This window comes from Microcebus murinus, chromosome 7 (assembly GCF_040939455.1).
Source record: "Microcebus murinus isolate Inina chromosome 7, M.murinus_Inina_mat1.0, whole genome shotgun sequence".
NCBI lineage: Eukaryota > Metazoa > Chordata > Mammalia > Primates > Cheirogaleidae > Microcebus > Microcebus murinus.
The window spans coordinates 100,546,433-100,574,301 of record NC_134110.1 but is presented as its reverse complement, the minus strand read 5'-3'; the positions used below and the strand labels follow the sequence as shown (position 1 = coordinate 100,574,301).

The 27,869-nt window shown below is 38.1% G+C and overlaps 1 protein-coding gene across 1 annotated transcript; it reads left to right on the top strand.

Annotated features, from left to right (window-relative positions):
* The first annotated feature begins 87 nt into the window (after positions 1-87).
* On the top strand, positions 88-27,869 carry LOC105876420 (short-chain dehydrogenase/reductase family 16C member 6-like). The gene is made up of 8 exons (XM_012774101.2): positions 88-214; positions 2,056-2,174; positions 2,709-3,055; positions 7,268-7,399; positions 16,080-16,179; positions 16,623-16,767; positions 26,053-26,178; positions 27,705-27,869. The coding sequence occupies exons 3-8, from the start codon at positions 2,735-2,737 to the stop codon at positions 27,829-27,831; spliced, it is 951 nt and encodes a 316-aa protein (XP_012629555.1). The 5' UTR covers positions 88-214; positions 2,056-2,174; positions 2,709-2,734; the 3' UTR covers positions 27,832-27,869.

Here is a 27,869-nt window from a genome sequence, read left to right as displayed (position 1 = left end):
AGACTCCATACCACAGACTGCGCAAGCGCGGGCGAAGCCCAGGCAGGCCCTCTGGCTGGCACTGCCTGATCCGGCGCCCACATGGATATTGGAAGGTGTGGGAGGCCGAGCAAAACCAGAGTTATTTAAGAGACAGCTTCTAGCTGCTGACACAAGCTCTGTTTGCTCAGCTGCTGTGAGGACACCCGTGCTGCCGAGTGCAGCATTTCTGCAGGTAAAGTTAGGTCCTTTGGCTTCTCGGGGGAACATTCTAAGAGCCTACTGTTAGGATCAGTGTCTCTCAGCACAAGGCAGTGCAATTTCTAAATAGGGGCGGAAAGGAATTCTAGTTGTCATCTCCAATGTCTCATTATTTCTCTTCTCTAATTCTTCTTGCTCACTTTTAAAGCTTTTGCTGGGGCCGGGAGCGGTGGCTCATGCCTGTAATCCTAGCACTCTGGGAGGCCGAGGCGGGAGGATTGTTTGAGCTCAGGAGTTCGAAACCAGCCTGAGCAAGAGCGAGACCCTGTCTCTACTACAAATAGAAACAAATTAATTGGCCAACTAATATATATAGAAAAAATTAGCCGGGCGTGGTGGCGCATGCCTGTAGTCTCAGCTACTGGGGAGGCTGAGGCAGGAGGATTGCTTGAGCCCAGGAGTTTGAGACTGCTGTGAGCTAGGCTGACACCATGGCACTCATTCTAGCCTGGGCAACAAAGTGAGACTCTGTCTCAAAAATAAATAAATAAATAAAGCTCTTGGCGGGTTGAGGGGAAGAGGTGGTGAAAAGATGAGAGAGAAAGCTACGAGAGGGGAAGGAGAGGGAAAGCGCGCGTGTGCCAGTGCGCACCAGGGCCGAAGCTGCCAGCACAGCCCTCTCCCGAGCCCTCCTCACACTTCTGTGGTCGAGGCACAGCCCTAAACTGTAGAGGAAAGCTTCCCATACCTTGGCGTTGAACATCTTTAATTATGGCGGGCTGACTGCAAACTTGGTGCCATTGTCAAAGAGGATTCTGGGCAAGTGAAACTAACATTTGTGTGGCATTTTACAATTTATAAAGTTCTTTGTTAACATTTGTTATTTCAATATGTATCACATTTCTGGGGGTTCAATATTATGCCCATTTCACAGATAAACCCACTGAGGCTCAGAGAGGCAAAACTTGCCCTCAACTAGTTGGTGACAGGGCCAGCAGTCGAATCCATGCCTCCAAAGGTGAATCCTGCTCATGCCCCTGCACTAGTGTGATGGTGGTACTAACACTTACCTCAATCTCATGGGCTAGCCTTTAACCCCAAGAACTCAGTAGTACATGCCTGAAAAATGAAAGAAGGTCTTTGTGTTTCAAAGCCCAGTTAACTGGAAGTTATTTTAGGGCATTACATATGTAGTGGTGAAAAGAGTAGAAGTTCTGGCATCATAGAGTCTGGGCTCAAATCCCAGTTCCACTTACAAATAGTGCAACCCTTGGTGAGTTACATCCCTACCTGAGCCTCGTGTTTACCCCAAAGGGCTATTTTGAGGATTAAATAAAAGGCAACATGAAAAGCACACAGTGCCATTTAGTACCTGATAAATGTCTGCTCGTTGTAATGCTTCATGATTGTTTTTCTAACTGCCTGGTTGCCATGACTGCCCAGGGACCCGCCCGGGAGCAATCGTCTCTTCTGGCCAGCACGTCCTACGCCAGGAGTCAAATGTACTTTCTTCCTTTGTTTCAAAACTGAATGCTCTCAGCAGTCTGAGAGTGCAGTCTATTAGTTCAGGGAACATTTAAACAGTGAATGATTGGAGAAATGTCAAAACTCTTGTCCTCAGAGTGTCCCAAAGCATAACAGTATGTTGCTAAAATTTACCGATTGCCATAGCAAGCTACTTGAATTCCTTTCAAGATAAATCATCTACCTTGAGAACAAACTTTCTCTTGAAGAAAAGTTATGAGGAAAGTCCCAATCCTCTTATTCTCTATATAAAATCCTGTGATGCAGAATGCCCTTCTCCATCATACCCATGGTGGTTTTTCATAGATGACAAGATATGGTTTCATTTCATCATTGTAATGATGTTTCTAGAATTGTGCTTGAGCCAGAAAAGTCTACATAAGCTTGAAGAAGAGAGTGAATGTTCTACAGCTTCATCTCTTTCCTGATTATAAATTTGAAATCTGCATTAACTCTTAGTGAACATTGAGGTAAGTGGAAGTCCCTAAAATTTTCCAAGGATAATATCTTTCAGAATATAGTTAATATAAAGATAAAAGGACACATCAGGCTTTATTTATAATATTATTTATACATTATTGAACAACTGCCTAATGAAAGGCAAATTTCTATTAGATATAAGATCATTGAGTGTGTTCATATAATAGAAAAATGACTGGACTGAGAATCCAAACTATTTGTTTGCTAGTCAAATAATACTGGGAAAGTCAAGGCTCAAAGACTTTATGTGTTTAACCATAAAACTGTCCTAGTAATCTGTGACCTACCTATAGGTTAAATTATGTGTAAGAAAGTGCCCTGTAAATTGGGAAGGTTCCTGTGAACATAAAATATGCTCATAATCATTACTTATAAAATTTGAAAATGCAACAATTTTAAAAGACATATTTTGGAGCATTAATGTCTCAAAGATATTGATAAATTTCCCTGTACTAAATGCTTTATTTGTAGTGCAGTTGTTGTCATAGTGTTACAGATTTATCAGCTATCTTTTTCCTTATTAGGACATTCCTTTCTTCAGTCAATCAACATGAATATGATTGTGGACACCTTCGTGTTTTTGGGAAAATTTCTATATTACCTTTTAGAATCTTTTGCTTACAAGATAATTCCCAAGAGAAAAAAGAATGTTGCTGGAGAGATAGTACTTATAACAGGAGCTGGAGGTGGACTTGGGAGGCTCTTGGCCACACATTTTGCTAGCCTTGGAGCCACTTTAGTTCTATGGGACATTAATCAAGAAGGCAATATGGAAACGTGTAGACTGGCCAAGGAAGAGGGTGCCGTGGGAGTATTTGCATACACATGTGACTGTAGCAACAGGCAAGAAGTCTACAGAGTTGCTGATCAGGTAAGCTGATTGGTGTGCTTTGCTTCTACGCCTGAAAAAAATACTGTATCTCGTATGCACTTTTACAAAGGGAGGAAGAGAGGAGTTTGTCATAAACTTCCCCCAAGATCTCTATGTGTCTCCTACGTAATTCTGCATGTCAGAAATAGGACTCTGTAACGTCCAAAAAAGGAATACAGCACAAAGCAATGCAAGTGGGAATCTGATAAGCCTTCTGAGCCAAATGTTCCCAGCTGCCCTTCTGGGTGACTCATTCACCTTCAGGAGTTCATAGAACCTGGGCTTAGTCTTGGCTCTGCCACTGGTTGGTTGTGCAATTTTTGTCAAGTTACTCACCTTCTCTAGGTTCCTGTTTCTTCATCTATGACGTGAAAGGATTGAACCAGATAATCTTCACCATATTCAACTTTAACTTAACTTTCTATATTTCACAATTCTAATGCAGATCCATTATCAACATGTACTGAGGATATAAAGAATATGAAATATAAGGTAGAAAAATTAAAATATGCTAAGTGCATTTCCTCCTAGACTTAGCCTATTGATATCTGTTCTAACTCCACACTAAATATTGATAAACACTCTAAATATCTAAATATCAGCAAACACTTATTGTGTAGTTATCACATACTCTAATAGCACTGGGTAAATTTTCAAGTAGTGCTTTAACCATCTTCCCTTGAGTAAGGTGTGGTGAGGCAGATGCAGATTGAGAGAGAGAAGCAGGGTGGAGTTCTAGTTTTGTTACACTCACAGACCCTCAGGGAGAACACAGCACAGCATGCAGGCCCACAGGAAAGTGCTGGGTCAGTCAAGAGGCAGATGTTTCCATAGGAAGGGATGGGCAAGGCAGGGTAAGCAGGTTTAGCACTGGCTAATCAGAATAATTTCATGGGGCTGACCCTGGCTGTCAAGTACCTGGCCCAGGGGTGACTAGGATGGGCATATAGTGGCACAGAGTGTGAGAGTGCAATAAGTGACGTGGTTGGTTGTGTGGACTTAATTGGCTACTCATGAAGAGGAAATGACCAGCCTCTAGCCAGGGTCAAGGTAGCACCAAAAAAATAATAATAATAATTACAAATAGTTACTATTCTAAGAATTTTGTACACATAATAGCTCATTTAATCAACACGACATCACCCTCTTAGGCATATATCATTATCATCATTTCTATTTACAAATGAGGAAACTGAGGAACAGAGTGAATGTGCAATTTGCCCAAGACAATGAAACTAGTGATTGGCAAAGCCAAGATTACAACCCGAACAGGTTGGAGCCAAAGTCTGCTCTCTTATGCATGACACAAAGGGTGCATGCAGTTTCATAACAGAATCCCCAAAGGATTTTCCTTCACCTTGGCAATCTGAGCTTCATGTATAGAATTTGCATATTGATCCATGCAAAAAAAATATTGATTTAATCATTGCTCTGGAACACTTACCTTCTGAACCACCTTCGTCACCCTTCTCCTTCTATTTCTATTGCCTCCTTCCCTGTTTGGGGGCCCCACAGGATTTGCTCTTTATCACCAGCTAATGTAAATATGTATATTACAGATATCTAAGTATATTTTAGAACACAGCAAGTGGAATCAAAATTAGTCTTCATTTTGCAAAAGAGAAAGACATTGTGGCAGGAAAAGTATACGGATAAGACTCTTGGTGTCAAGCTGAAGGAAACAGTCTGTCTACTTTGCAGGGGCTCCAGTCCCAGTGTCACTAACTAGGCAGGTCTTGATCTTGCAAAAAGTCTTATCTGCTGAAGCATTAGCATATGTCATCTTTTATGATGTCTTTTATATCTATTATATATTATCTCCATTTTATTCATTATGAAACAAAGGCAGAAAGAGTGTAAGGAACTTGTCCAGGCCACAAGCACATAAGTGACAGAGCTAAGCGATGACCCCATCTGGGATCACAGCCCCTGCAATCCCCAAAGGGCCATCAGCAAATGTGTGAGCAATGGAAAGAACCCTCCATAATCCTCTTCCTTTGATCAAAAGTATTGTTAATTGCTTCTCCCCACCCCATCTTTCCTTCTTGATTAAAATTTGCTTGCTATCTAGTAGAAAACCAAGTGAAAAATTTTAACCTAAAATTATCTTTTCACCATTGAAATGTATCTTAAACATTCCTTCTTTTCCACAGTCGTATAAATAGAATTTGTATAAATCAACTACTTTTTGTCTGCTTTTTTGTTTAATTTCCATTACTTACCAACTCCCAAGAAACCCAAATACTAATGTTAGACTTTACCTACAAAAATTTCAACCAGCCACAGGCATTACTCAAATCCTTGAAATTTGTGAGGGAGTCAAATAGCAATGACAGCATTTTAAAGGGGCACAGTAATTAACGTCCCAAGATTAGGTTAAGGTAACATGCTAATCTCCAACATAGAAAGCCCATATACAAATAAATTGTTTTTTGTTGGAATAACCAGGTTTGCAATTTATTCCCAAATTTCCAGGTCCAATCAATCAGTAATAATTATTTGTATATGTGTGTGTGCATATGCACACATATGAGATTTGTTTGTTACAGCAATAATCATTTTGGCTAAAGACAGTAGTAAATTTGGCTTGAAAACAGCTTTTGTGTATGAATCCAAATTGATCATGAATCACTGCTGTTCCTCCCAAAAGCTGTGGGTCTTTTGGGAAGATCTTAATTCTTAATTTCTCAGAAACTCTGTTTCCTTGTCTGTAAACTAGGATAATAATAGCTTCCTAAACTGCCTCTCAGAGTTACAGTGACAATTAAATCTTAGGATCTAGATAAAATTCCTCTTGGCTCTGATGTCCCCAAGGCTCAGGGCTTCTTGAAGTGGATGACGGCAAATGCTGAGTTTTTCTTACGTATTCAGGAAAGCCTTAAGCCAAAGATTCCTCCTCCTTCTTAGGCCCCTGTATCTCTCTCGTTAGTCTAAGATGGAGTACGTGCTCACACTGATTACTTCACCAAGCCGGTGGGATGCCTTTGTTTTAAAGTTAGCCTCTTGTGGATGTTTTCCTCTGTTCTGCCTCTCTCCAAAGTAGAGGAGTCTAATCCCTCAGTCGAACCGCAGCTCAGCAGTATGAACTCCTCCTTTCCTAGCTCATTCCAGCCAACTACGTCAGCAGCAATATCTACCTAATATCTCCAAATCGTGTTACCTGGCAGGCTCAACACATAGCAGCGCACCCACCATGGACCAGGAATCAGAAAACCAAGTCAGGGCAAGCAATGCTTCTTGTTTGGAAAACAAAAACAACAACAAAAAAAAAACAACAACCAGATTGTCATATCAGCCAAAAGATTCAGTTCAGGGAAAAAAAGAAGGAAAAAAAATTCCTCAAGTTGTTGTTTGAACATGCTCCATGCTTTGCTGCTGGGTCAGCTTTATCAACGTTCCCTATAAGCCATAATTTGCGACAAAAATGCTAAAACAGAGAAGCAGTCCGTCCAGGGTTTCCTGGAGCACGCTTTCCTCTGAGCAGGGCTTGCGGTGGGTTGTAGATCGTGCGAGCAGGCCACGTGGACAGTTTAGAGGGCGCGCCAGGGAAAATGCTGGGGACTGGCAAGGCACAGTAGCAGCAGCGCCGCTGCGGACCTCTGGGAAGTATCGGTCACGGACAGGACATAAATCGGGCGTGGTGCCTGGGGCAGAAGCCACGGCGTCCCAGAAGTCTGTGGGCAGTGGAGCAAACGCACCCGCGTTTGGAGCGGCCTCATGCCAACACCGGCTTGCAGGGGGCTGGCTGCGCTCTCATCGTCCTGCTCGCAGAGGCGTCTGGGAGAAGACGCCACGGAGGGCCCGCAGCGCGCGGCCGTGCTGTCAGAACACAGGGCGCCATCTGAAGGCGCCGTCCCGAGCCGCCGCCGTCCCGGAGTCGCTCAGACCCCGCCGGTCAGTGGCCGGGGAAAGGGCACGGGCTCGGCAGCGACGGGAGGCAAAGGCAATATGCTGCCATATACGGCAGGAAATCTCCACACAAAAATCAGGATTCTTTAGAGAAAACTGCCAAATCAAAGTGTGTTTTTCTAAAAATATAATTCCTCACAAGGTTACAACTGCCAGCTTTCTATATTTCAAGATAAAATATCTAGTTTTAAACAAACTACCTGAACAAAATGAGAAAAAACAAAAACAAAAACGTGACTTAGGAAAACAAATATCAAAATGCAATACTTCGATTGAATTAACTTTGGTCTCACTTCTGACCAGGTCGGAAAAGAAGTTGGCGACGTGACCATCCTCATTAACAACGCTGGCGTCGTATCGGCAAAGCTCCTCCTCGACACTCCGGATCACATGGTGGAGAGATCCTTCCTTGTAAATGCCATCTCTCATTTCTGGGTGAGTCTTCTTTCCCTTCCATTTTTCTTTACTGGGCTTTATGGAAATTCCACATATTTCTATAAACATCTGTTCATGCATTTGCCTGTAAATAGACCATTGGGAGTTTTCTGTCGATGGGCTGGTGGGGTCCCATCCTTGCTAGGTTTCACTCTGCCACTCCCATCTGTATTTTTCCTGACCTTGCCCTATTCCAAATTCTCAGAGAAATTCCTTTCCCTCCACCCTCTCTGGTTTGGTCCCAAGATTATTAGGTTGTTCAGAAACCTTCCTACCGAAAGACAAACTGAGAATGTGACAGCAGTTACACGGGAGCTTCAGCCCACTCGTGAGAGAAAGAGGAGTGTGTGTGGAGAGCAGAGATATTTAGAGAGGGGCAACATGCATGCCAGACTGTGTGTCCTCACGGCGGAAACAAAGACAGCCAGCAGTTACTGAGCGCTTACTCCACACTGGGCACTTCTCTAAATGCTTTAACCACAGAGCCATCTTCATTCTCATTTACAAATAAGGAAACTGAGGCCCCACGTGTTTAAATAAAGTCCCCAAGGTCACGCCACTGGTAAGAGGTGGCACAAGCTTATAGAAGGAAGAAGTGAGAGAGGAGGGACTCTCGACAGAAGGGGAATTCGTGAATTTATAACTCAGAAATGTCTTCCCGAGGCCTGGAGTGGCTGGGCAGCTCTGCTGGGCAGGACTGTCTCTGGCGATGGAAATGTGCTTCAGCTGTGCTTCCTGGTGCGGTAGCCTCTGGTCATCTGTGACTATTGAGTGCTGGTAATGTGATGAATGGGACTGAGTCACTAAACTTTTAACTATATGTCATATAATTCACTTAAATGCGTGCTTAAATAGCCACACATGCCTAGGGGCTGCCTCCTTGGTCAGTGCAAGTCTAGAAAACGGGTAAGAGTCAAAGGAGACGTGAGCTACCAGAGGCATTTCTACTGGGAGGTCTCTCAGGACGACAGGTGGCTGGACCCAGGCCATGGAAGACATGGGGAAGGAGGGGCAGGAAGGACTGGACTTTAGTCCTCTGTGTTTCTGAAAGTAGGACCAACCCTGAAATGGGCTTGCTTCAAGTGTCCCTGCTCCTCCTTCTTTCCACTCTACACTTGCGTACCAGTCTCACAGCTGCTTCCTCTGTCTTCTTTCTTGGTTACTGGGAAGCCAGTGGGAGCCCCAGTGGGCACCTAGCACAGAGCTCGACATGTAACAGATATTCTATAAACATGTGTGAAAACTATTGCTTCCCTTTCCTATCGCCCACCCCAAAATCTTTCCTTTAGAAAGGGGAAATACCAGCTTGGTCGATGTAGCTAGGGTGCACCCGTTCCTAATCACACGCAAACCTAGAGATCATCCTTGATTCCTCCCCCCAGCATCCCTGGCCCTCCCGGCATGGCATGCCCAACCACACTTCCCGCCCAGCCATCCTCATGTCTCGCCAGCACTCCTCGTGGCCTTGCATCTTCCATGTTGGTGCCTTCTCACCTGGCTTCATATGGAACAAGGTGATTCTAAACACATCAATCAAATCATCTCACTCCCCCACTCACACATATTCAGACGCTTCCAAATGTACTTAGAATAACCTGTAAGCCCATGCAGGACGTGGCAACATCCTTCCTTGTCTGTCTCCCATCTCTCATTTTCTCTACTTTCTGCTCACTTTTATACTCCAAGGATCCTGAATAAAGCCCACAACACATTGTCTCTTTCTCATTTGAGGGTCTTTGCACAAGCTGTTCTCTCTCTGACAAGAACATTCTTTCTCCTGACTAACGTAGTAGCTCCCTCTCATTCTTCAGGCCTCATGCAGTCTCTGAATTTTTTCCTTTATGTTGTGTGTATTCTGTTGTTGCTTTGTACCACCTACATAGTTAACAGTAAGAGATATTAATAAACACACATAAGCCTTCTTGTTGTGTGTCAGCAGATCTAGAGACGATGATTCTGAGTAACCAATAAAACCAGGGAATCAACTTCCATCTGAAGATTATGGAAGGAATCTTCATTCATCTTAGAAGTCAACAGATTTTTAAAAAAATTTTCTACAGCTCCTATTAGCTCATTTATTCTGTGGCTAGGAAACCAAACCCAAGAAATATGTCTCCACTAGGTTTTGCTTGCAGTACTTCCAGTGAGAAGTTTCCTTTATTTCTTGATGTAACTCAGACCTGCCAAGGTTCCTGGCCTGCTAGCAAGTGACTTCCCTTACAACCTAGAAGGTTGGAAGGGGTTGTGGAAGCCATAGAACAGGTATCAGTCCAGTTTCCTGGGGAGGCAGCTTGGTTGGCATCAGTTCCACATATTAACTACAACCAGTGTTCCTAAAGTGTGGGCTTATCAAATGTGATCACATGAAACTTATTCTTAAATAGGGAACACCTATGCTATGGTTGTGTTATCAAGCTTACCGAACATATGTGTACGTCCCTCACCACGAAAGATAAAGGATCTCAGAACAGCCATTGGGACTGCCTACTGCCCCAAGTAGATTTGTGAACAAAGGCAATTAATACCTGTTATGTTATATTAATACCTGTTATCTATAAAATGGTTTGATTGTTTATGGATATATGGTGATTAGAATAAGTCAAATTTTATTCCATATGTTTTTCTAAGCTTCATCCATTGTGAAAATATTCATCTGAATTTCAAGTACTAGAATTATCATCATTTCTTTGATGACTCACTCAATTTATAATCTAAACTAAGATTTCCTATAAGGCATTTTCCCCGAATTCAAGGGATATCAGTTGGATTAAGACACCGTCCAAAAAGAGTTTCTTTCCAGCTTGCACAACTATAGCTTCCTGGAGAGAAGATTAGAAATAGATCAAGAAGAAAGAAAAAGGGCTTCTTCATATGCTTATCAGAAAATATAGCCTCGGCCACATAAAATTTCCCTTTGATTCCATGATCCAGTGGTATGTAATTAATTCTGCTCTGCTCCAGCCTGGCCAGGGTCTGCTTTCACACAGCCATCTGCTCCTGGACCAAGCAGATTCCACTGACCTGATTCAGTGCTAGGCGTAGCCTTACAAGGGTCTTCTCACAGCAGCAATGGCGCTCACACTAGGATGCCTATACCAGTAAGTCCGTCCTGGGTGCAGTCTAAGCCACATCGTGATTTTGAGTATGTCCTACTGTGCCTTGTCTTCACAAGGCTCAACTTCTGATGTGTAGTATCAGAAGCCTTCAAGCAAGAGGAAGGAGCCCAGAAACTTCCTATGGGTGATAAAACTGAATGGCTCTAGTTAATCCATTTCAATAGCCAAAAAATACCAAATTAGAGAACGTAGAAACTGCTACTGGGGTGTAAGGCATAGCTATTTTATAAGGCTTTGGTTAATTACTACAGCTAGAACACAGACAAAGCCCCAGGCTCTTTCTATGCATCCTAGCAAGTGGGCAGTCTCTGCTGCAACATATCTGTGTTAATAAATTCACCCCAGAAAGGGTGAGTTTCTCTTTTGGATTTGATGGTTCTTCCTCCACATTTCCTCATGGAAGGTCCTAAAATAAGGTTCAGCTAATTAAGAAATGCAGCACACCAAATGTACCACATGTTTCTAGTACCCCTGTTGCTGCTGTTAGCCATGTCATGAATTTCGGGCTAGGCAGCAGGTCATGGTCACCTAAGAAGTGCCAGAGGTAACTTTGAATGCAAAATACCTCCACAGTTTTATTTTTCTAAACAAAAATTCCTGAATGGTTGTAAATGGCTACCTTAAGAGCCAGAGCAACAATAATTTTGTTTTTTTAAAATAAACCTAACAGCAGTTAACAATATAATTATTAAGGGACTTTAGATCTTTGAAATGTGACAATTTTTGATTATTTGATTTAATAATATTTGGTTATTTGATTTAATGGTATAACAAAAGTTAGTTAGGGCTCAAGTGCTCAGAGTAAGTATATTCTGACAAGATAAGAATCTCTGCTCTCGGGGCAGACTATACAAAGGTGAAGAATAATCTTTTAATCCCTCTTGTTTATAGCAGACTAAACACTCCAGGACCAATTTTAAGCTACCAGGCCCCTCATCTTTATCATATATAGTTCCTTTTGCTCATTAACTTTAGTATGTGCTTCTATATGTACATGAGCTTAAACATACAAAATATATATACTTATGTAACAATATTATTTTAGCTTTCAACAATAACTTTAAAATATAAATAACTTTATCATCATATTAAAAAGCAAAGTATATACTATTAATACTTTGAATTTACCATCTCAATTGAAGCTTTACAAAAAAATAAGTCAAAACTGTGCTTGGTGACTTGATACCTTTTCTCTATTAACATAAATTTTAATTTTTTAAAAAATTTTATCGATAACCAAAGATTTCTTATAAATTGACCCAACTTAATATGATATTACCATAAATCTTCAAGTAATTTAAGTCAACACTACAAAGCAACATGATCACTGGTGATATTAAAAGATTATCAAAGAGGTGACATTGAAAAATTATAAGATAATGCAAGAGGAGTTGATGTGGGCAAATCTCGAAACTAGTAGGCCAAATGGGTTTTTGGCTTTATTCAGGAAAGAATTCAAGAGCAAGCCAACAGAGTAAAGCAAAAGCAAGTTTATCCAAGTAACCAAGAAACTAAAGGAAGGTCACTGCACAGGCAGGGCTGCTGGCAGGCTATATTTAAGGTTATCTCCAGATTGTGTATTAAGTAAGGGGCAGAATATTCGTGGATTTGGGGGAAAAGGTGTGGGGAGTTTTCGGAATTGAGGCTTCCTTCCCTTTTTAGGACATTTAGAGTAACTTCTGGCAGTTGCCATGGCATTCGTAAACTGTCATGGCACCGGTAGGAGTTTCTTTTAGCTTGCTAATGTATTATAATTAGTGCATAATGAGTAGTGAGGGTAACCAGGAGTTGCTTTCATCATCATCTTGGCTTTAGCTGTTTTGGCTGGCTCCTTTACTCATCCCGCTTTATTAGTGGGATGATGTGATCTGTGTCTTGTGAAACTAGTCCTTGCTGAACTCCTCTCTCACTCCCCCTCTGAGATTATATACTCCTCCTTAATCTTAAGGGATTGTAGAAGGACAGGGTCTATCTTCTCTCTAACGTGCTGATGTTATGGGCATAGGCCCTGTCTAATATTAGTGGAGTATAAATCTGTGGATACCTGATCCAAAGGTCCCCAAGGCAGGATGTTTTTTTAATTTTCTGGATAGGAAGTTGGGATGGTTGGAAGCCTTCTGCCAGCATCATGTTTATGTGGAATTGTACTCTAGAAGACATAAACTTTATAAGAAGGTTGAACAAGTAAGGGCTAAAAAGCAACAATGATAATACAGCTGCTAAGAGTCCCAGTAGAAGCAGAAACCAAGTGGCACTTGGTAGGTATTCTTTAATAGAGTCCCAGATGGTTTGAACAAAGGGGTTATTGAAATTACATACAATTTAGCCTATTGGTAGATTTGTAGGGTGTCTACTTTTACTTCCTTGGAAGTGTTGCCTCATGTGCAAAATGAGGTGTTGATAACAGCATAAACTCTCCCTTTTTCAGTTGTTCAACACAACATCGGCCAAGGAGTCTAGGGAGATACGCAGTATTTGAAAGGGCATTCCCTCTTCTTTGTGGAGGGCAGGGAGGGAAAAGAAAAGAGACATTTTATTACTTTGGACTTCCCAGATTCCAACCTCATGGTACTTTCTCTGGATGGGTAACCCTGAGGCAGCAGAGGTCTTAAAGGAGCCACCAACAATTGTGCCTTTGGGGTCTTTCTTAGTTTTCTCCACTTCCTTTGCTCTGTCCCTATTGCTGTAAACTCCAAAGCCCATTTCTAAACGTTGGCTCATGGAGTTTGGGGTCCTATTTCTATCAGAAATAGACTGAATGATAAAATACATGCCCAGAAGAGCACATCCTTCTGAAGGTTCAGGGTCTGCATTTGTATAGTATGTTTTCTAAGCGCCTCTGCTAGACAGCCCTGAAACAGAGCAGGGTTTGTATCCTTTCTCTGGGTCACTTCCCTAACCCTTCATAGTTGACCAGCTTGATCGCACCCTTTTCACACCTTGTATCAGACACCTTATGGTGTGGTTCCTGCGGTTGAGGTCTTGGGAACCTCTCTGGTAGTCACACTGGGATCAAGGTCTAGGACCACATTTCCCCACATGGTAGAAGACGTGGCCCTGATTTTGAGTGGCTGTTCCATCTGTGTGCTCATGAGCAGTACCAGGCATCCTCTGTTTCACCTCCATGGTACAACAGGTGGACAGTAAGATCTGTAAGTCATGCCAGGTCGGGTCAGAGGACATAGTCAACGTAACAAATTCCTCAATAAGCTTTCCTGGATCCTCCAAAAACTGGCCAAATTTTTCTTTGCATAAGGCTGAATTAGACTTAGGAAAAGGCACATTTACTCTGATCAACCCACTACCTCCATCAGCCACTTCCCACAAGTGCACAGGTTTGATTCAAGAGATTGTTACAGGGCCCCACTCTTGGTGGTGCCAGTAGGGCTGACTTCCTCAGGCAGCAGGGGTATAGACTGGGGCCTGCTGGATAAGGGGGAGGGGTATCTAATGACCTTGGGGCAGAGACCTGTGCAGGAGAACACACCTCAGAGTTGGGCGACTGAGGAGGCTGGAGGGGTGGGCGCAAGCCTTCTGGAGGGGTCAGCTAAAAGGGGATCACCTAGAATGTCCCCCACAGTTTCTTGGTGCCTGGGAATAATTCAAGTCAGAAACATCCTACAGCTATTTCTCTAATTTAGATCTTGGTTGAGGGCTGTAGGAAGTCCCTCACAAAGTCTCTTATGAAGGCTGTATATAGGGGACTTCTCATTTCCCCCTCTTTTTATGGAATAACTCCAATTGTAAAAATATAGTCTTAAAACTATATATATATATATAGTTCTAAGAACCAATTTTGGGCCAAATTCCCTGGTCTCCAAGCTGGTACTGGGACCAGGCAGTATTGCGATAGAAAATAAGCCTTTTCCTTTTTAGACTTTCTAGCTTAAATTTTCCCAGTTGTTGAGGCACCCTAGCGGGGAATCCTTTGGGATGCTTGCAAATGTCCCCATGTCTGATCAGGGTTTTGGTTTGACACAAGGGTCTTCCTAAGCCTGGCAAAAAGCAGTTGTCTGGTCTTTCAGATTCCCACCTCCCTCTCCTCAAGAAAAGAAAGGAGCAATAGAGCCGCAAGCGCTTGCCAGGGGTAGGGAGACAAGGAGGCTCGCACGGCATGGCGCACCTTCATTATACAAAATAAGTTGGCCAGAAGAATGAGGCCCATGGGGTCCAGCAAACAGGATATAACAAAAAAGATATTTGAGTAAACAAGACAACTGACAGGGAGTGACATTTGGTTGTAAAAGTTGTAAGTCTTCCCTACAAATAGAGCAACGAGGACCAAAAAGACAATTATAATCTGGAGTGAAAGCTGGCAACAAAAGAAATTAGCTTGTCAGAATGCCAACAAGCTGAAGTCTCCAAATAGGCTAAACAGACAAAGTTCCAAAAAACCAAAGATAAATCTGGAGCCTTAGGGTTTTAAATAGGTGTCACTGATCTATATGATGATAATCATAAAGCAAAAGTAAATTATTTAAGTTCTGTTCCTTCTGATGGCTATTGTGGCCATGGCAGAGCAAGCAACCCTGAGGATGAAAATTGACCAGTTGCTGGGGAAAGAAATAAGTCTTGACCTCGGGACAGACTGAGAGGGACCACCGAGAATGGGCCACGTGGCAACGACAGCAAAGAAAACATTGACAAGGAGCACAAGGGGGTTCGATATCCAATAAAAATGAAATAAAACTGGGACTGGCTACTAATGCAATTACCAGACCTGAATACAGGGTGAGAAGGCAGAAGTGAATGGTAATGATGGGACAAAAGAGAACAAAGGTCCCCAAATAGGGTTTAAAAAACAAGCAATGACACGACACGCAGACAGAAAGAAAGAATTTCCTTAACAACAGGCTTCCCCAAGTTTCAGGACTTACTGCCAAAGAACCCAGAGCATCCACGTTTCAGCCAACTATGGTCCCCAGTGACACGGGGTCTATCAGAGACTAGGATCATGGCATGGGGACTTAGAACACTGAATTACTATATTGCTTGAGGATGAATGAGTAAAGTTTACTAAAATGGCTAAGAATATATTATACCTAAGTCATGGTAGACAATTCCAAATCATTTTATTTACCAGAATGAGTTTACCTTGCTTTGAAATTCACCTTTCCTCAAGCAATTTCTCCTTCCTCAAGCAATTTCTCCCATTCTGCCAATCCCCATTGGGATGAGGGCAAATCTTGTTTATGGTAAAGCCAGAAAGGTAAATGCATTAAATTTTCATACAAATTGCTGAAGACTATATGGAAGAGCTCAGCATACTAGAAAAATTAGGCTTTAAGATTTTTAGCCAACCATAAATATAAAATGTTCATATAGTTTACTTCAAAGGAAAAAGAAATCAAATAATATCTCATAGATTAACACATAATAAACTCTAATAACCTTGAGAATAGTGACTATATGGTACCTGCTTTTATATTGCCCCAGAATTTAACACATCAGAACTGTTAAATAAGTATTTGTTAAATGAATTAGTAAATTTTCATCAAATATTTATTGAGCAAATAAAGTAATAAATCAATGAAATGTTGACACAGTGTATTTATACCTTCCAGACTTACAAGGCCTTCCTTCCTGCCATGATTAAAGCTAACCATGGTCACTTGGTCTGTATTTCAAGTCTAGCAGGACTAGCTGGTATTAGTAGACTATCAGGTGAGTACTTTGTTTTGCCACGTACATGATTTGTATTCCCCAATCCACAGCACTCAAAAATTAGGACTCTTCCAAGATAGACAGAAGCTCTTCCTGCACCAAGGGAAATCTCTGGAACATTAGGCTCTGTTTATAATGTCAGCATTCACTTCTATTTCCATAAAAAGAGATATTCTCATCTTTAAAAAAAAAAAAGAAGGTATCTATTGGCTCATTGGTATTTTGGGGTTAAGAAAAATCCAAATGATTTCCATCTTTTTGTTGGGATAGAGTGTGGAAAAATGTGGGACAGGGGTGGAGTGTTTGTCCACATAAATAACTTTAGCAGTGATGCTTTGTCCCCAAGAGCAAGCCAAAGAAAGGGGGAGGGGTTCAATTTTTAAAATAATTCCAAGAATTAACTTGTGAAACTCTATTACTAATAGCTCCTCATTTTGTTTCAGATTATTCTGCAAGTAAATTTGCAGCCTTTGGCTTTGCTGAATCTCTCTTCTTTGAATTAAATGCATTAAAGAAAAGTGAAGTTAAAACCACCATCGTGTGCCCATATTTCATCAAAACTGGAATGTTTGAGGGCTGTACAACCAAGTAAGTGAACGCTTATAATAATCTTTGCTCTTATAATTATTTTCTGATATATGTCATCACCTGATCAATTTTAAGTTTTGAAATATGGACAGTAAAATGAAACAATTTGAATGATTAATTTAATAAAAGAAAAAATTTCTGTATGTATGAAATTCATAAATTTGTTCAATTTAAAGATAATATATTTATAAAGTTTATGATGTGGTAAAAAAACTAAACAGAAATACTAATCAAAATATTAAAATATAACAGAGATATTGATAGTGAGAACTTTTTAAAATATTTAGTATGGTAGTATTGAGAAAATAATTTTTTCCTAAAAAATTGTATAAACAACTACAAAAATAAAATGTTTTGTAAGAATGATTAAGATATGTGGGGAAGTATTACAGAGAGAGATTTTGGTATAAAGGTTAAATTTGGCTAGAACAGTCCAAACTAGAATGCAAATGAGATGTGAGAGCTTTTACACAGGGAGCCAATTAGTTGAGTATGTTGAAAAGTGTAAATTAGATATGAGGACAATTGTTTAAAATGATACTGATATGATCCAAATGACATGAATCATCTATGTTTGTAAAAGAGAGAGACAGCCACTAAAAAGGCTGGCAATGAAACTATTTATAGTCCAGTGATACTATAAAATTAAATAAAGAGTTCCAAAACCAGTGGTGAAGAGTTGACAGAATGTAGAAAGGAAAGATCTCTCCCAAAGAGACATCTACTAAGCTGGACAAAATTAGCAAAGACAATCATTTAAAATCTTGGGAGACTGATCAAAGGACATGCCACAAATTCAGATGTATCTCTTCAACAAAATCTATGGAAATTCAATAAGAACACTGGAAGGCCATGGCACTGAGGCTAGAGACTACATCCCTGCTTTGTGGGATAACTGTTTCAGTAGACTTGGCAATCAAGTGGCAGTTCCCACCTGTGTCAGCTCTCTGCGGTGAAAGAGCTATTCTGGATAGTTTGGCAGCAGGGAAACATGAACAAGTCCCATTTTGACAGCTCCATGCAGTAGAAGGCCTATACTGGGTGAATAACCTCATCCAGATAGTGCTTGTTCCTTCATCCCAACTCCCACTAGATAGGGAAAATCCAGAGAAGGGCTGTTGGTGAAGAGGGCAGTTCCTTTTCCCAGAACAGCTCTTTCTTGTGAGAGAACTGCTCCAGTAAGCTCAGCAGTCAAGTGGCAGGTCCCACCTTCCCTAGCTTCTTAAGACAGAAGACCTGTTTGAGTAGATTTAAAAGCAATTAATATCAGCAGACCACATCCTCCCAGGTTCTGGGCTGTGGGAGATCCATACAGGCTGATGGCAGCAGCTGGTTGGCAGCACTATTTCCTGCCATCCTTTCTCCAGCCTTCACATCCTGACTAATGGGGACAATTTGGGTGAGTAGGTGGTGAAGAGTGAGTTTCCTATCATGTTTATCTCCTGATCCATAGCACAGATGTTCTGCCAGGTGAGTGTCAAAACCAGCCTTAAAGATTGGCAACTCTCCACCCTGCCACAGGCCAGACTTCAACTGGATCAGAGCATGAATCAAAATACAAAAAGAACAGTATAGCCAGATAGAAAATTGTGGAGGTTAAGAGCTTGCTGTGATATGAGTAGAAGCAGACCAGCCAGAAGTTTAACTAGGAGATTAAGTGAAATAGAAAGTAAATCATTGCCTTTCTAAAACTACAGTCATTCCTGACAGTCAGAAATGCTGTATGCATATCCAAGACTGCATCCTCTGAGGGATGACATAAAAGCTACACATTGACAGTAGAAGAGAGAAGTAGACTTTACTGAAATAGTCTACCAAGTCACTAAATAAGCAAGCAAACAACCATAACAACAAGCCCCATGGGAAAGTATTATACAGAGTTCCTAAAATATATTATCTGTAATACCAACTTTTTAGCAAAAAAAGTTATGAGATATGCAAAGAAATAGGAAAATATAACCTATACAGAAAAAAAACATAGACAATAGAAATTACTTTTAAGGGGATCCACATGTTGAACTTAGCAAACAAACTTCAAAGAGCTATTATAAATAGGTTGAAAAATCAAAAGGAATCTATGTTTCAAAAGAAAAAGAAAGTATGAGGACAATGTCTCATCAAATCTTAATAGATAGAAATGTAAAGAAAAAATCAAATATAAATTTGTGAACAGAAAAGAAAAATAACTGAAAAGAAAGATTCACTAGAGCAGCTCAATAGTAGAATTGAACTGGCTGAAGAAAGATTGAGTGAACTTGAAGACAGATGAATAGAGATTATGCAATCAGAAGAAAAGAGAGAAAACAAAATGAAGAGAAACAGAGCCTTAAAGAAATCTGGGACACCATTAAATATGTAAACATATACATAAGGAGAATAACATAAAGAAAGGGTACAGAAAAAGGAGCAGGAAAAAAATATTCAAAGAAACAATAGCTAAAAAGTTCCTAAATTTGATTTAAAAAAAACCATTAATTTTGATATTCAAGAAACTCAATGAACTCCAAGTTCACTGGATAAACACAGGGTGTCCCACACCCAGATATGTTATAAAATATTGAAAGACAAAAACAAAAAGATAATCTTGAGAAAAGCAAGAGAAATAAATATCATCATATACAAAGGAACCCAAATGTGATTAACAGCCAACTCCTCAACCAAAACAATGGAAGTCAAAAGGCAGTGGGATGACATATTCAGAGTACTGCGGAGAAAAAACTATCAACCAAGAATCTTATATCCAGCAAAACTATTTCTTAAAAATGAAGGCAAATCAAAGTGGAGAATTTGTTGCTTAGCATCCTACCTTACAAGAAATACTAAAGGAGTTTCTTTACCGTAAAAGTGAGTGATACCAGAGAATAATCTGAATCCACATGAAAAAAGCAGAGTGACAGTAAAAGTAATAAAGTAGGTAATTTTTAAAAGATAGTATGAATGCATATATATTCTTTCTTCTCTTGATTATAAATACAATTGCATAAACAATATGTACATAATAGTATTGTTGGGCCTACAACATATAGAAATGTAATATTTTTGCCAATAAGGGAACAAAGGAGCTGGGTGGAGACAAAGCTGTATTAGAGTAAGTAAATGACACCAGATGATAACTCAAATCTATAGGAAGAGATGAAAACTGGAAATGGAGAAGTTTGATATAATAAACTCTATAAATATATACATGTTCTCCTTTATTCTCTCAACTTCTTTAAAACATAAAATCTATAAAATAATAACTTCAACAAAGTGTTATTGATTTTATAACATATATAGACATAATATGTATAATAATAGCATCAAAGTGGGAGAAGTCATACAGCTATATAAGAGTAAGTTTCTATGTCTTACTAGAATTAAGAGAGTATAAATCTGAAGCTGATTCTGATAGGTTAAGATGCATATTACATGCCCTAGAAAAACCACTATGAAAATAACTTTTAAAATATAATTTTAAAAAGTATTAAAGGATGCCCCTGTGATCAAAAGGGCGTAACACACTATAAGCTAAGTATTCCTAATAGACATCTATGGAACACTCCACCCCAAAACAGCAGAATGTACATTCTTATCAAGTACACATAGAACATTCTCTGGGATAGACTATATACTGAGCCATAAAACAACCAACAATAAACTTGAAAAGAATGAAATCATACAAAATATGTTCTCCAACTAAAATGAAATGAAATTAGAAATAAAAAAGTAATTTTTTTGAATTTACAGATATATGAAAACACAACATATTAGAATTTATGTGATACAGCTAAAGCAGTGCTTACAGGGAAATTTGTAGCTGTAAATGAATACATTAAAGAAAGATTTTAAATAAATACCTAACCTTCCAACTTAAGAAACTATAAAAAAAAGTACAGTAAATCCAGAGCAAGCAGAAATAATAATAATAATTATAGCAGAAATATATGAAATAGAGAGTACAAAACTAGAGAAAATCAATGAAACCAAAAGTTGTTTATTTGGAAAGATCAACAAAATTAATAAAACTTTAGCTAGACTGACAAAGAAAGAAAAAAAAGAGAGAAGACTTAAACTACTAAAATCAGTAATAAAAAAGAGGGGAAATTACTACTGACATTACGGGGAAAAAAAAGGATCATATGGAAATACTATTAAAAAACTAGCATGCCATAAAACTATTTAATAGATAAGTTAGATGAAATGGAATAATTCCTAGAGAGACACAAACTAACAAAGCTTATTCAAGAAGGGAAAAAACATCTGAATAGACTTAAAACAAAGATATTAAATAAGTAAGCTAAAAATATTCCCGCAAAGAAAAGCCCAGATCCAGATGGCTTCATGGGGAATTCTATCAAATACCTGAAAAAGAACTAATACCAATATCTTTAAAACTCTTCCCCCAAAATAGAAGAGAACTGAACACTTCCCAACTCACTCTATGAGGGCAGTATTACCTTGATACCAAAACCAGACAAAGACATCACAAGAAAATAAAATTAAAGACCAACACTTCCTATGAACAGAAACACAAAAATCCTCAAGAAAATACAAACAAACTGAATCCAGCACCATATAATAATAGTAGTATTCCATGATCAAATGGGATTTATCCTGGGCATGCAAGGTTGGATGAATATCTTAAAAGAATTTAATGTAATACATCATATCAGTAGACTAAAGGACAAAAGCTGCATGATCATCTCAACACACACAGAAGAAGCATTTTATAAAATCCAATGCTCTTTCTTGATATAACACTAAAGAAAATAGAAATATTGAGGAACATCTACACACTATAAGCAGCATCTGTGAAAATCACACAGCTAATATCATACTTAGTGGTGAAAGATTGAATACCTTGCCCTAATGATCAAGAACAAAACAAGGATATTCATCTTCACCAATCTGATTGAACTCCTATTCAACAGAACATTTAGGCAAAGTGTGAAATAAAAAGTATTCATATTGGAAAGAAAGAAGTAAAACTATCTTTATTCTCAGATGACATGACCTTGTATATAGAAAATCCTGAGGAATGCAACATAAACACACATAAACACTCAAGTATTATCAATGATATATATATCTCTTTGAAATGAATTCAGCAGGGTTGCAGAATCAATATATAAAATCTATCTATAAAACTCTTTATTATTTCTATACACTTGTAATGAACAATCCAAAACAAATTATAAAACATGTCCATTTACAATAGCATCAAAAATAATAAAATACTTAAACATAAATTTAACATAAAAATTACAAAACTTACACCATGAAAATTACAAAATATCTTTGAAAAAGATTAAAGAAAACTTAAATAAATAGGAAAAATCCCATGTTGGTAGACTGGAAGACTTAATATTATTAAGATGTCAATACTTCCCAGACTAATCCACAGATGTAACACAGTTCCTATCAGAATTCTGTCTTTTTTGCAAGAATTGACAAGTAGCATTTAAAAAATGAATTTATATGAAATTTATATGAAAATGCAAGGGACTCAGAAAGCCAAAGCAATCTTGAAAAGGAAGAAGAAAGTTGTACCAAATCACATTTTTCTATTTCAAAACTTACTGCAATCTCTCACCATACACAAAAACCAAATCAAAGTGGATTGAAGAATTGAATCTAAGACCTGAAACTGTGAGACGACTAGAAGAAAACGTTGAGGAAACATTCTAGGACATTGGTCTGGGCAAAGATTTCTTGTGCAATACCACAAAAGCACAGACAACTAAAGCAAAAATAGACAATTGAAATTATATCAAGCAAAAAAGCTTCTGCACAGCACAAAAAAAACAATAAAGTGAATAAATAACCCAAAAAATGGAAGAAAATATATTCAAACTATCCATTGAGGATATAATGACTAGACTATATAAAGAGCTTAACTTAATAGCAATAAATAAATAAATAATCTGACTTAACCACTTCAGTACCGCACTCACCGGCCGGGACACCTTGCCCACAGGCGGCACTCATAGTCCGCACAATAGTTTGTGCTGTGCATTGACGACGAATCCGTTTTGCTCTTGTGTGATGAGGAAGGCTTTCAAGCACTGAAAGCTTGTTTTACTTTACAGGCAGCTTTACTTGTAATGTAAATCAGAATAGGTAACATATACATATATGTTTTCATTACGTTATTTTTAAATGTTCACAATTTTATTTTGGGAAATGAAAATTAGAAAAGTCATATCATGGCTGTCGGCTAATGTCACTGTGAGCATTCATCTGTGGCTATTGACTATAGTTAATGCTCAGCTGTGCGCGTTCATCTATAGCTATCAACTATAGTCGATGCCGGAACTGAAGTGGTTAAAAATGGACACAATTCTGAAAATTTACTACAAAGCTACTCTAATTAAGATGGTGTGGTACTAACATAGACAATATAGAGATCAACTGAATAGATTTGAGAGTATAGAAATAAACTCTTACATTTATGCTCAACTGATTTTCAACAGGGATGCCAAGGCAGTTCAATAGGGAAATAATATTCTATTCAACAAATAGTGCTCAGACAACTGGACAGCCATACACAAAAAAATGAAATTGGACCCCAATTCCCACATCATATACAAAAATTAACTCAAAATAAATTAAAAAACTAAATGTAAGAGATAAAACCAAAAAAACTATTTTAAAAGTGGTATAAATTTCCATGACTTTGGATTAGACAATGGTTTATTAGCTATGACACTGAAATATAAGCAACAACAGCAGAAGATAAATAAATTGGGTTCATAGAAATTAAAAACTGTGCTTCGATGAACATCAATAAAGTAAAAATACAACTCAAAGAATGAGAGAAAATTTTTGCAAATCTCATAGATAATTTTTATCCAGAATATGAAGAGTTCTTAAAAATAAAAGTAACCCAATTTTAAAAATTAGCAAAAGATCTGAATAGACATTTCTCCAAAGAAAATTACAAGTGATCAATGTGTACATTAAGGATACCCAGTATCATCAGTTATTAGGAAAATGCAAATCAAAGCTGCCATGATAAACCGCTCACACTCACTAGGATGGCTATACTCAAATAGACAGTGACAAATGTTGATGAGAATGTGGAGAAGTTGAAACACTCATATATTGCTGGTGTGATTGTAAAATAGTACAGCCACTTTGGAAAACAGTTTGATAGACTCTCAAAAAGGTAAACATAAAGTTATCATATTTCCACTCATAGGTGTCTACCCAAGAAAAATTAAAACAAAAACTTTGTACACAAATGTTCATAGCAGCATTATTCATAGAATCCAAAAGGTGGTAACAATTCAGATATCTATCAAGTGATGAATAAACAAAATTTGGTATATTCATAAGTTAAATATTATTTAGCCATAAAAAGAAATGAAGTTCTGGTACATGCTACCACAAAGATATACCTTGACAACATTATTTTAAGTGGAAGAAACCAGACACAAAAGGCCACATATTTTATGATTCTATTTACATGAAATATGTATGTCCAGAATAGGCAAATTCATAGCATGTAGAGACAGAAAGTAGATTATTGGTTACCAGGGGTTGGAGAAAGGGAGAATTAGGAGTGACTAATAATGGGTATGAGGTTTCTGGAAGGCAATGATGAAAATGTTCTAGAATTAATGATGAAGAACTTTATGACTATACTAAAAATCACTAAATTTAATACTTTAAAAGAGTGAATTTTATGGTATATTAATTATATGTCAGCAAAACTATTATAATAAAATACAATGAGCAACTCTTCACATCAACTAGGGCTATGCTAAAAAAGACAGACAATAACATGTGTTGGTGAGGATATGCAGAAATTGGAACCCTCATACATTGCTAGTGGTATTGTAATTTGATGCAACTGTTTTGGAAATTAGTCTGACAGTTCCTCAAAATATTAAATATACCATAAGTCACCACATGGCCCATCAATTCCATTCTGAGATATATACTCAAAAGAAATGAAATATACATCCTCTCAAAAACTTGTACACAAATGTTCATGCAGCATTATTCATAACAGCTAAAAAGCAAAAACAATCCAAATATCCATCAACTGATGAATGGTTAACCAAACTGTGGCATATCCCTACCATAGAATATTTGTGACATAAGAATTCAACAAAAATTGATAAAAGCATTCTGAGAGAAGTAATTGACTATATGGAATTTATAACAAAAAGTATTGCATTTTATTAGTCATAGTAAATCATGTACTATACATGCTTTATATCAGCAATATTTATAATAAACTTACGTATTTATACCTATGTATGTATATATAAGGTAACTGTATTACATATACATTTTTTAAATTATTGTCTTTACTTCTTTGTTTCTAACATTATTATTAAAATAACAATATTAGTAAGAATTGATAATAATATGTGACTAAGTGCAATTAAAAGCTAGATTATCAAGATCACAGAAGGAATGCACGAGCAGCCAGGATGGGAGCATAGTAGCTAGTGGAGGCAAAGATGTTAAATGATGACTTTCATAAGCCTGGGGTCTTTAGGTTCACAAAAGCTAAAAAGGGAGTCTCCAGAAAAAGAAAGAGTAATGATCCTAAAACGTTAGAGAATGAAATAATTATATGTAGCATATATTTTTAAATAAATGTTAGAGCCCTTTAGGTTATACTTCTAAAGAACCTTTAGGAGAATAAAATATAAAGACTAATTGTCAACATTCAATTATGGAAAATTGATCAGATTCCAAGAATCACCCCAAATAAACAGAATTTTTTGAGGGGATATGGTTTAAGTAATTGAGAAGAAGAATATAAAAGTATAAAATGTCAAAGTAATACCTTATGGGATCTTTATTTATATTCTTATCCATTTCAACTTCTATTGATTTCACAAACATCTATTTCTGCTTAATGCTACAACAATAATCTGCTTAAAATGATACATTACACATGCTCAAAAGATATTTTTCAGAAGATAATTTTTGAATTTTTGCTTCTTAATGACATACAATTGTTTGATATTTGGGAGGAAGAAAGAGGGAAAAAAGATACCAAAAAATATATATATCTAAAAGCAATTGCTTCTGTATGTTCAGACCATCAAATAGCAGAAAATCAACAAAAGCATGAAGAATTACTCTAGGAAATTAAATATATTAGCACTGGTCCCAATATTGGTCATGAGAGAAAACACAAGGTAATTCCTAAGATTTACATTTTGTTCGATATATATACAGCTATATATTATAATTCCATATCTGAAATTTATTAATCGATGCTCATGATGACAATAAAAATTGCCATTCTGATTATCTCACTTTTTGTTATTGTTATTCCAGGTATCCATTTCTGTTACCATTACTGGAGAAGGAGTATGTGGCCAAAACCATTGTAAATGCTATTTTAGAGGAACAAGTTTATGTATTAATACCCAAATTTTTATATTTCACAATGATTCTTAAACAGTAAGTTAATAATGGCCTCACTTGGTTATTTGTGAACAAATTGTCCAGTCATTACTATCTTGCCTAGAAGCAACTTCTTATTTTTTATAAATGATGAGAGGAAGACCATTGATAGTACAAGGACAATTTGTTGTACTATTACTAGCTGTGTCTTGGTTACTTCAGACATTGAACCAAAATTTAGCAACTATTCAGCCCTTGCAGAGCACATTTTGTTGCAACACAGAAAAATATAGCACACAAATTGTTTGAAGTTTTTAGTTTGTTTGTATGCTTTTGATTTTGGTCAACAATTTAGTTTGACTAACACGAAGTTCTATTTTGAAAACAAGGGACAGAAAACCAAGTGTGTTGCTTTGCCAGAAAAACAAGTTTGGCAAGTTCTTTGCTTTTAGTGAAAGAGCTCCTACAACTTCAGACAAGGCCTGTGCAATGATCTCCAAGGTATTTGTAAATAGATTCTGCCTAGGCCCATATCTAACATTTATGGGGTGCCTACTATATGCCAGCTACTACACTTACAGCTTTGCATGAATTTGTGTCGCATTTAGAGAACATGAGTATTAAAGGGAATAAGTAATTGTTTCAGGGTTAAACAGCTAATACATGATGGGACAAAGTTTCAAACCAAAGTTTCCAATCTAATTACAGAGCTTAAACTCTTACCATCATCCTCTGCTATAAGTGCTAGCAGAATAGAAAGCACAAGCAGAGATTCACTATTATAAAATTATAGTTATTGGTAAATACAATATTTTATTTATATCTACTCAACATAGTTTCTATTCTTCCTTAGCTGCCTTGATTGCTTAGGTAGGTCAAAGTCTCTCATTGTACCATCCTATCATACCTGTCCCTACCTTTTGGAGCACTCATTGCAGCAGTGGTTGCTTGCTAGCTTACATGTTCCCTGAGGACAGAACACATTGACTGAATTGTTTCCTGCTCCAGGCTTGTGGCCCAAGACAGTACCCAACATTTAATAAGCATACAAGAAATATTTGATAAGTTGAGTTGAGTTGAGAGAACTGAGCTGATTTAAGCAGAACTGAGCTGAATATACAGCCTCTATCCTCAAGGAACTGAAGCAATGGATCCTCGCCTTGGGTACACATTGGAATCACTTGGTGAACATTTAAAACTACTGATTCCTGGGCCCTACCCCCCAGAGATTCTGCTTTAATTGGTCTGGCTTTCTTTCTAGATTTTGCTACCATTTGTTTGTTAGTCTATGAAATAAAAATATATGTAGTCTTTTCACAGAACTCACTGAGTGTGATATATGGATAAATTGTGGTCTGACCATTGGGACTTTTCAGAGCTCCAGGGTGATTCCAAAGTGTAGCCAAAGTTGAAAGCCATTGGCATTGAGGATGTTGATGGCACTCAGGTGTGACATAGCACGTCTCTGTTCAGCCCTCCCACTAAGTGATATTTTGAACTGTGTGTAATTTGCACTTAATCTTTGCAAAGTATTCTCTTTTATTGCTCTTAAGGAATATAATTTTTTCTCTGCTTTCCTCTAGAATAATATCTCCAAAAATGATGATTGCCCTTAGTGAGTACCTTGGAGCGGACACTTGCATGGACTCTTTCAAAGGGAGAGAGCAAGAAAATGAACTTCAGATTGAAACCAAAAGAAAACACCAATAAATGAAGCCACAAATGTGGTGATCAAAGTGTGATAAGGA